This window comes from Medicago sativa, chromosome 4 (assembly GCF_051527215.1).
Source record: "Medicago sativa cultivar Bolivia chromosome 4, Bolivia_mono, whole genome shotgun sequence".
Lineage (NCBI taxonomy): Eukaryota > Viridiplantae > Streptophyta > Magnoliopsida > Fabales > Fabaceae > Medicago > Medicago sativa.
The window spans coordinates 37,238,523-37,249,367 of record NC_140752.1 but is presented as its reverse complement, the minus strand read 5'-3'; the positions used below and the strand labels follow the sequence as shown (position 1 = coordinate 37,249,367).

Genomic DNA, 10,845 nt, shown 5'->3' with positions numbered 1-10,845 from the left:
ATCCAATTTTTTTTTAAAGAATATAATAAAACAAGCATGTCTTGTCGAAAAAAGAACTTGATGAATCTGTATCAATTTAATTAAATCTTTCGAAGTTGACTATTTCAATAGAGCTTTCGAATTTCATTAAAAGGGAAAGGGAAGGACCAATTTTTTTTTTTTTTAACAGATGGGAAGGAGCAATTTTTATATTCCAAAATGTTATGATAACATTGATGTATTTGCAATATAAATATATAGAAAGAACAATTCTTATCGTGCAGAAAAAAAAGTAAATATTTGTATAATGAATCAGTATTTTTTTTTTTGCAGGGGTATCATGAATCAATATTTGAAAACAATAAAATAAATGAGAGCCTAATTTTACTAAAGCATAAAAGCTAATAAATACTTGATATAATATATGAAAGTTTTTAGCTACAATTGGTATGATAATAATTAAATGATGTCATGATGTGTTGTGTATCCTTGATATTTGATCATGGTAATATGATACTCATGATATGCTCTTAACACCCCTCCTTAAAGTTGGAGATGAAATTGAAATGATACTCATGATTCGGGATGGCAAAGCGGACCGGCCCACCCCGTTTAGGCCCGCTCCGTCTAAGCCCGCTTAAAATGGAACGAGACGAGCCGAGTATAATTAGGTGAGCGAGTCCAAAATTTTCACCCCGTCTCGTTTAGTGGCGGACATAAGAGTTGGCAGGTTGGCCCGCCAAACAGAAAACTTTTTTTTTTAAGAAAAAAAAAACAACATTTTTTTAATGATTTTTTTTTACAACTTAATTGTTACAAAAAAAAACTATGTCGCTTTTACCATAAAAAAATATAAAAGTATATGCATCGAATAAATTTGTGGTAGAAACGAGATAATAAATAAATTGTCGAACTCAACATCATACTCAATAGCAAAATAAGGAATATTCGTCAACATAAAACAAATCCTAAAATAAATCCAACAACCAAAATACATCTAAAAGGATAAAATAAGCTTAAAATAAAAAAGAAAAACGAGTTAAGCGGGTCGCCCCGCCCGTGCCCGTCCTTTTTTTTAACGAGTTAAGCGGGGCGAGCCAATTATAGGAAGCGAGTTCAAAATTTCAACTCAGCCTGCCAAAAACAGTGGGCTAAACAGGCCGACTCGACGAGTTTGATCCGTTTTGCCACCCCTACTCATGATATGCTCCAAACACCCCCTCTTTGAAGTTGGAGATGAAATTGAAATCTCAAGAACACCCAACTTTCACAGTATTCATCGATAAGCATCACGTTTAAGTGGTTTAGTAAACATATTTGTCGACTTGTGACAATATAGGAATGAGTAGTAATTAGAAGGCTTATTTTTTTTTTTTTCACAAACAAAATAACAACCAACTTCAATATGTTTGGTTCGTGCATGAAAAATTAGATTTTGGACAATGTGGATGGTAGCTTAATTATCAAGAAGAAATGTGATTGACTTATGATGATCAATATCGAGATTAGAGATGAGATATTTTAACCAATACAATATCGAGAAATTCTTAGTTTTCAAGAGATCGGAATGGAACCCAACATGATAACTTAACCATTGTAGTGGATTGACGAGTAGTAGTAGGGATTGAGCCAATCCAATTTCTCATATTTAACTAAATTTATAAAGATGGATGTAGAAAGAAATAAACATTTACCATGATTTCCAACAAATATTCTGATGTAGATTATCTTGAAAGGAACACCAGAGTGATGTGAAATGGATACTTAGATATCTAAAAGGAACTACCAAACATGCTTATGTTTTGGCAATGGAAATCAAATACTCACCGAATATATGTAGATGCTGACGAGGGAAAGGGAAGAAAAAAGAAAGATTTTATTTTTACTTTTTTAGTTTTTCTTTTAAGAAATAATGACATGTAATATAATTACACACATGTAACCAAAAAATATTGAAAAAAAAAAAAAATTACGCACTCAACATGCCACATAATCCATTTTACACAGTCAGCCTTCAAGAATCTCAAACTTTTATTTTTACAAGGGTCTAAATTAAAACTCGCCTAAATGGTTGGAGATAAACATTATTTAACTCTTTAAATTATGAACATGACTATTTCTAGAAGAAATACCTAGAGGATTATGTAATACAGTAGAGATTCACTTAATTGATAACCAAATATGAGTGTTAATGTTGATTGCATTGTTAAATGGAGGGGATTGAAGATCTTGACAAGGAAAATAGTTTTATGAAATTGATAATCGCAAGAAACGTAGATTTTATAAGTTTGCATGTCATATATGCATTATCCAGATAACCAACAAGAATACCAAGTTTAGATTGTTCATTAAATTTATGTTTAATGTTTATATTTTTAGAAAAATATAGACGTTCAAACGCACATAGTGATGGTATGAAGAAGAAGAAGAAGAAGAAGAAGAACTAGTAAAACTTAACAAGGAGATTAACATTTGAGAATTGAAGTTGGAAGTTTATTTGTAAAAAATATTGTAGTCAAAACACATTCATCCCTAAAGTAAAGGGGAATTAGTCACTTTAGTCCCTGAATCGGAAGGGATTCGTCACTTTAGTCCCTGAATGCAGATAAATTGCAAAATAGTCCCTGAATGTAGACTTTGTTAGTCAATTTAATCCCTGAATACAAACTTCGTTAGTCAATTTAGTCCCTGAATGTAGACTCTGTTAGTCACTTTAGTCCCTGAAATTGACCATGCAGCGACTGTTTTGCAATTTCTCTTCATTCAGGGACTAAAGTGACGAATCCTCTCCCATTCAGGGACTAAAGTGACTAATTCAAGGACAATTTTGTTTGAAAACATAAAGCTATGTTCACATCCCATGACTTTATTTTGTTAAGGAGTTGCAGCGCAACTGCATTCATGAATAATGTTATGATCATTAAACCATGTATGCATTTGTTTGGACAGAAATTTTGAAACATTGTTAGAACAAGGAAATTGAAAAAACTTCATGATTCTGATGATGTTTTTATTGTGGTTTTGAGATTTCCTTCTTTTTTGTGTTTCGGGTTTGGTTGTGGTTTTGCTTACCTTTCCGTAGTAGCAGCTTTTAATTTTATTTGCATTGCTCATCAATCATAGATTCATGCTTAAGCACAGTGATAAGATGATCAGCTCACAACTGTGTCATGATTCTACGTAACATGCTCAGATTTTTTCTTTTAGAGGAATCATGCTCAGATTTATAGAACATAAACAGCCAAATCAAAATATTGCAAAATTTTGTCCTTGCAAAGTTTTAAGATGAATCAATGTCAAGGAAAATGAATTCATTCAAATCTTCTAGATGGAACGGATTCTCGTTATGTTCCTCACAATCGATTCTTACGTCAGTTGAATCTTCTCCTTTAATTGTTTTCACATTTCTTAGCAAGCATCCTTAATTTACATTTTGTTCTGCTTGCTTTTACTTTTATTTTTTCTCCCCTTCTACTATGGACTAATTTCCTCCCTTTTTCTAGTTGATTCCTGAGTTGAGAGATTAAGAGTTAACTTTGTATTGTAGTTGATGTTCAGTATTGATTCCTATGCATTGCAGATCTTGCTCCTTTTATTATGAGATATGAAATATAATGTTGTTTGTATCAGTGTATCATATCATATCTATATCAATGTTATGTATCACCTTGCTTAGATCTGAAAGATTATTTGCAGGTCATAGTTCATTTCTCTTCTTATTGGTGTACCTTCGAACGAATCCTTTCTTTGAAGAATTATATTGGCATCCCCTATCAAGATGTCGTCTTCCAATGCCATAAGCCCTTTCTTTGAAGTTACGAACTGTCTTTCAAGTAAGTACGTCGATTGCTTATTGGACTGTGCATTAGTTTTTGACATATGGTTCCAGTTTAGCTTCAACCTAGGATTTCAGTTATCACTTGTTACATTGTGCTGATATCTAATTAGGAATGCATCATTTTGCTTCTCAGGAAGCTAAGGTTGCTTACACAAGGGAGAACCATCTATGCCGAGAAAGTGAAAAATGGGAAAATGTTGCTTCCTCGTTATAGTGATCATGTCAGTTTATGTCCTTTGTTTCCAATTAACTTTGGTTGGCTCAGATCAGCTTAGCTTGGCATAGCTGAGAAATGAAGGCTTTATAGAAAATAAAGGATTATCTAATGATGATTGATGATAATGGCAGTAGTAGCAATAATATTTGATAGAGCCATGAAACAAAATGTCAATATTGTACTATGTCTCTTCATTGATGATAAGGATTATACCATGTCTCTTCATTGATGATATACCACAGCACCCACACAACAAAGTGTTGCTTCTCATTCTTCTGTACTCTACTAGTTCAAATACTTAGTATGAAGGACTATGATGTATAGTAAAAGTTCTGAAGGAGGAGCTTGACCATAATTAATTGTTGCTACGTTTAGGTCTTGTAATTGTACTACCGTTAGTTAAGTTGGTCCCTTCCATTAATTTTTAACCTCAAATGTCTAAAGTGAATCGACAATAAAGTGCAGGTTGCACTGGTATAGACGACCATTCCATGTGGCTCCTAAGGTGGGGTTAGAAAAGAAAATAATGACTAGGATAGAAGTAGGGGAATTAGTCACTTTAGTCCCTGAATAGGAAATGAGTCGTCACTTTAGTCCCTGAATGCAGATAAATTGCAAAATAGTCCCTGAATATAGACTCTGTTAGTCAATTTAGTCACTGAATGCATATTCCGTTAGTCAATTTAGTCCCTGAATGTAGACTCCGTTAGTCACTTTAGTCCCTGAAATTGACCAACAGAGTCTACATTCAGGGACTATTTTGCAATTTCTCTGCATTCAGGGACTAAAGTGACTAATTCCCCAATAGAAGTATGATATAATTCTGGCTCAAGACAAAATATTGTGTCTATGCAACAACCACAGTTCACCAAGACATATGCAAAGGCATAATCATACAAATGAGTGTTAATCAGTCAAATTTGTGTGACATCTTCAAAAAAAATTAAATGATATCATCATCTCTAAAAAACCTAACATCACTGCTCTAGTTTATGATATGATAATAAAATAAAAACTATTACAAACATCTAATTAACAAGAGCAAATAACTCATGCATATCAATGTTTGTGAGGAGAATAAACACCACCTTCATCAGTGCTTCAATGCGAGTATGCTCTATAAGACATCAATGTTTAATCGGTATGCGGGTATATCGTCTCCGTTTGTGTCATTTACCTTTCTACAAACATATATAAAGTGAGAATCTGGATCTTCCACAACCCAATCTGCTGGAAGTAAGCCCTTGTCAGTAAGAGGAATAGGCTCTAACAATGATTTCTTCGATGAAGTACTACATTCTGGCTTATGAAATCCCGGTCTTGCTGCATGGATTAAGAGAATGTGAACACGACATGAACACTGAATCAGTGCTACACAACTATAACCGATAAAATTTCATATGGATATTTTATATATATTCAGGAAATGCACATTATTTCACAAACAAATTGCAAAATGAGCCTATGCAACAAGTTATTTCGCTCTATTTTATAAATCAACTGATTTCCAAATTATATCCTATAATTAGGTCCGTTTGGAAGAGACTAGATCGAGGGGAGAGGATATTTTAAATCATTTATGTTTGGTTCAATTATTAAGAGAGAGAGGGGAAGAAAGGGAATCAAAATCCTCTTGGACCACTTTTTCATTCCCCGATTTGAAGGGGAGGTGACTAAAAAACACTCATAAATCATTTAAAATTCCTCCACTCCCCTTGAACCAAACATACTTTTAATTAAAATCCCTCCCCTCCCCTCTTTTGAACCAAACATATCTCTATTTTCTTCCCATCCCGTCTCCTCTTTTGAACCAAACATTAATTATAACAGTAAATATAAAACCTGACTTGCAAAGAGTATGCGAAAACTTAATTGGATTTTATGAAGATATGGTAATCCATGGAAAATGGGTTTTGGCAATTCAAGGTTCGTCTAGGAGGTGAATAAAAGTTTAACTAAGGATTGTTGAACCAAGATTCGAACTAGTGTTGTCCCAAACAATTCGTCCATGACTGAAGCTCATTAAAGACTCGAGCCCATCATCTTGATTAACTTTCAAGCGATGAACATAAAAATGGTACAAATAATATTAATAAAAATAATACTAATCACAGAAATAACAGCACTTGTAACAAAAATTAAAATAATACTAAGCACAAGGAAATAAGCGATTGAAAAGTTGAAACCACACTTTGCAACTGACAAAAGAAACATTGATACTAAATATAAAGATCGTATATCTTTGATAAAACATAAAAGAAATATCAGTTTTAACCTTGCTTCGTATATGATCCAAAGAAAAAGGCACAAAATAAAATAAAATCTCTCAATCATCTTTTAGCATACAATAAGCAATGCCAAGGAGAACCACAAATTCAAAACATAATAAGGTCATTTGGTGTTGTTATCCACATATAGCAAGAAAAAAGGCATTTTTCCAGTTCAGAAAAAGGCAGAAGGGCGAAATCTTACGGATATTATACAACGTAATTTTCCAATTGTATACAGGTTTGCTTAGGTGAGGCATCCGTACTGTTGGATCACCATATGTAATCTGCAAGAGGCGATTCATTCAATAATTATATTTTTAAAATTTCCATGATAGATAATAGCAAGATGATAAATAGAATTTCAAATCCATTAAATGAGATTACCAACATATAAGTCCCTCCAGGTTTTAGAAGTCTGCAAAGAATAAAAAAAAAAAAAAGTATAATTGGTGACGATTTAGAAATGAAGAATGAATATTCCGTGAATTCTTTTTAAGAAATGTATGCTTGTTAAAAATTATACAACCTACACACTTCTGCAAGCATCTGAGAAGCACTAATTGGAGCATCAGTACCACACTAAAATACAAAAAAGAAAAGAAAATTTGAGGATTAAAGCGTGAATCTATAAATTAGATAAACGATGAGAACAATCAGTGGAAAACCATACCATTAATGAATCAAGAGTTCCTAGATGCATCGGGATACCACAAGTGTAAATGTAATAGCAAAAACAAAGTAGCATCAGTATATTGAATTGCCATGTATATAATTATAGATTTGATTAACTTCGAAAAGGTACGGACTTAGATGATTAACCACTACCTTTATCAATTACACCATCAAAAGATTCATCTGGAAAGAAGCTCATATCCCTAACATCCATCTGCAAGTCTATTGAGATTCATGAAATAATTTAAGATATGTCGTTAATCGCTTTTTTCTGTAAAAAAGATTGTACAGAAAACAAGTAAAATAATGTTATTGATAAGTACATTTTAGCTGAGGGATGCACTCATGTTTTTTTCTCATCATGTCAATGGCAACCGATGAAATATCAATATTCACGATTTCCTCAAAACCATCTTTGACCATATCCTCCGATATAACTGCAAAATACATCCATTTGCTCCTTGTAAATTTTCTGAAAAGTTATGGACTCAATAAAAGAGAAATCTCATTCAAGCAAGATAGTGAACTATGAAATATTGACAATAACACCATGCATTGCTCACGTTCAGTAAACTGTTATCACTATTCTCATCAAAAGAATGAGGAATCCATTCTTGGTTAAATCGGAAGACATGTCAGGAAAATTCCTGTATGACTCGGAACGAATCAACAAAACATAGTTAGCTTGACTCAAAATGGATCCACAAAACTCAGTTAGTTTGACTCAGGTGCACCACTCAATTGCCTAAACTACTTTGAAAACTCCTCGGCTTTTCAAAATTGTACTTTTCTAATTTCTTCATAAATTGAAGCAGGGATGAAGCAATGACTGCTATTACACTACAACTTTTACAAAAACCAAGCCTTATCAAACTAAGTAGGGTCGGCTATAAATATCAAACAACGTTATAATGTATCATGTATATCATATCTCTTTCCAAATAATTAATCTCTAGATCTTTTTTAATAGTTTCTCTTGTATTTTTTCTATATCTTTCCACTAGCAATTTGCCTACCCTCCATCTGATATACTTTCTTCACTACAAAATCTACAGGTCTTCTCTCTACATACCCAAACCACCTATGCCAGATCTACTCTCCTTACTACAGAATCTATAAACCTTCTCTCTACATACCCAAACCACCTAAGCCGAGTATTTTATTTTGGGTCTTTAGACAAAGTGCTAATCATCGCTTAAAACTCACACACACAATTGCAAGGTCCAGGTTCGAACCAAGATGGCAGTGTCCAGCCAAAGCCCAAACAATATCGGCATTTTCCAGTTGAGCTAGGCCTTACTGACTCAAAATGATGTTTTTTTTTTCTTCTAAACCTAACCCGGGTTTCCACCTTTTCTATGATAGGTGTCATCCAAACTCTTCTAAACCTAACGCAACACCCTCATCTCCGCAACACTTATTTTATCTTTGTGTTGGGTTTTTACCACCCAACACTACGTCTCTTATCACCGGTCTTACAGCCGTAAAGATAAAAAAAAAATTCCTTCAACTTGAGCGGTAAAATATTCAAAGCAGTTAAGTGATAAATACATGGAAATGTTTCTCTGTTAGTCAATTACTTCTTAGACGAATAGACGTTTATACACATTAAAGGTTTAAAGCAAGTATACACTCTTAGAATTTGTAATTGGGCCTAATCCAACCCCACAAAACCGGCTTGTAAGGTAAAGACCGGCCGCAATTATAAACACTTGTTCACGCCATCTCACTTCCAAGTGGGACTCTTAACATTCAGAATTCACAATAGATCTAAAACCTGATTAACATTTTGCAATTATACAGATCTCTTTAAAATATTGATGACTAAGTTGATACATTCTAGAGACTAAATTGGATATATAGCTATATGATTATCTATATATTAAGATTTGGACCAAACAAGTGGGGTAAGAAAGGAAAAAGATTATTACCAGCATTGCCACAACCAACCATAAGAATCCTAGAAGAAAGAGAGAAACAGTGACGAAGGAAGGGTTTAAGATTAGAGTAACGCTGATACCAATCAAAAGAACCACCCTCTTGAATGTAACGAGCGTCCCAGTAATGAGCATCACCGTAATCATAGGTGTTGCAACTTGACACGTCTCTGAACATGTTTTTCCGGCGACAAGATAAGACAAGACAACAACTGAACTCGTTCGTTTTGTTTGTTGGTTTTTGAGGTTTGGTTTTGTTTGGGCTTTTTGAGTTTGGACTTTTGAGTGGACTTTTTGTTGAATAATCAAACACACTTCAACTAACTAACTAAAGTACTAAACACGAACTCAGGTGAATTTTTAAGGAATATATGGAAGAGTATATTCGTGTTTCAATTTTTTATTTGGAGAATCCATCTGTTTGAAAATTGAAGAGGTAAATAAGATTTAATTTACTTTTAAGTTTGGATAAATTATTAGTACCTCTTGACTAAAAAACCATGAATTCTTAGGTTAGATAAATTATTACTCCCTCCGTCCCATATTACTTGACCTAGTTGACTCTGTCACGTATGCCAATGCACAATTTTAAACTTAAATTTCTTTAATAATCTAGTAGAAAAAATTACGAAAATTTAATATTTTGAAAATATTAATCGAGACGAATCTAATAACATCTTATATGCTATATTTTGTTTTTATATATTAGTAGAAAAATAGAGTCAAAGCATGTTACATGAATAGTGCAAATATTCTAAATAGGTCAAGTAATATGGGACGGAGGGAGTAGTACCTCTTGACTAAAAAACCATGAATTCTTAGGTATTCGCTAGTTGTACTGCATATGTAGGTAAAACTCATTTAAAATTTGATTTGATTTTTAAATAAAAATTAATATAACAATATGTCAAGATGATTAATAATTGGATGATGCCGACTGCCTCAGTTTTTGAGTGACTTTTTTACTTTCAATTATGCTTTTAAACAAATTGGTTTAAAGACATTTGTTAAAAAATTCTTGAGTGTTACTTTTCCCACCCTATGGCCTTCTCGCGCGCCCTGCAAAAATTCCAAAAATATCCCTGGTCCGGATTATGTTTTTCGGACAAGATTGTTAGTAACTTTCGGAATATACAATCCGGCCATATACGATATGCATATTTTGTGTCTTTCTTTGATGTCAAGGGTCTCTGTTGACCGTTATATGAACCCCACACAAGCTGAAATGCTATTGCAGGGTTCATAGGAACGGTCAACAATGACCATGACACCACCGACACTCCTACAATACTTAAAAAATTTGAAGAAAATGGAAGGAAAGAGGTGAAGTGAAGAATGAATGTATTTGTTGAAGATGGAAGTCTATTTATAGCCTTAAACAAGTCCTAGGTCATTAATACAGTCAATGAAAACGTGTTAGTAGTTGTAACCGTCCAACCACTAATTGATGGAACTCTTTCAAAAGAAGCCAAGCTCTCTTTCAAAAGAATCCAATGCTGAAGCATTCCGGATTATACATTCCGGAATGTCCTTAGCCCTACAAAGAAGTGCAAACGTTCCCCTCGTTCACCATAAGAGCACCATAATCGCACTAATCCGGAAAATATATTCCGGAACTAAAAGGTGCATTCCGGATTGTATATTCCGGAACGCTTCAGTGCCATGGCCGGTGGTTTGCACCACACGCATTTGTCGGTGGTCAAGTCAAAAAAACGTGTTTTACCACGTTTTTTGACTGCATTAATGGTTTCCCAACCATTTTTCACCCACCCCTCCCTATAAATACCCTTCCAAACCCCACCATTTCTCACACTATCCCTCTCCTCCTCTTCTTCCTTCTACAACCATGGTTTTCCATCGTTGGCCTTTCACAGATAAGGGCCTCGTTGAAAACTTTCAGGGTTTGTATGAACAGTCAATGAGGATGGAACC

The 10,845-nt window shown here is 33.8% G+C and overlaps 1 protein-coding gene across 1 annotated transcript; it reads right to left on the bottom strand.

Annotated features, from left to right (window-relative positions):
* Positions 1–4,898: 4,898 nt before the first annotated feature.
* LOC146929151 (S-adenosyl-L-methionine-dependent methyltransferases superfamily protein) lies at positions 4,899–9,257 on the bottom strand. Its single transcript, XM_085701209.1, is given in 9 exon segments — positions 4,899–5,189; positions 5,191–5,357; positions 6,507–6,588; positions 6,689–6,719; positions 6,831–6,883; positions 6,975–6,994; positions 7,130–7,198; positions 7,300–7,413; positions 8,908–9,257. Coding segments are annotated over 9 exon segments (741 nt in total). The 5' UTR covers positions 9,092–9,257; the 3' UTR covers positions 4,899–5,168.
* Positions 9,258–10,845: the final 1,588 nt, after the last annotated feature.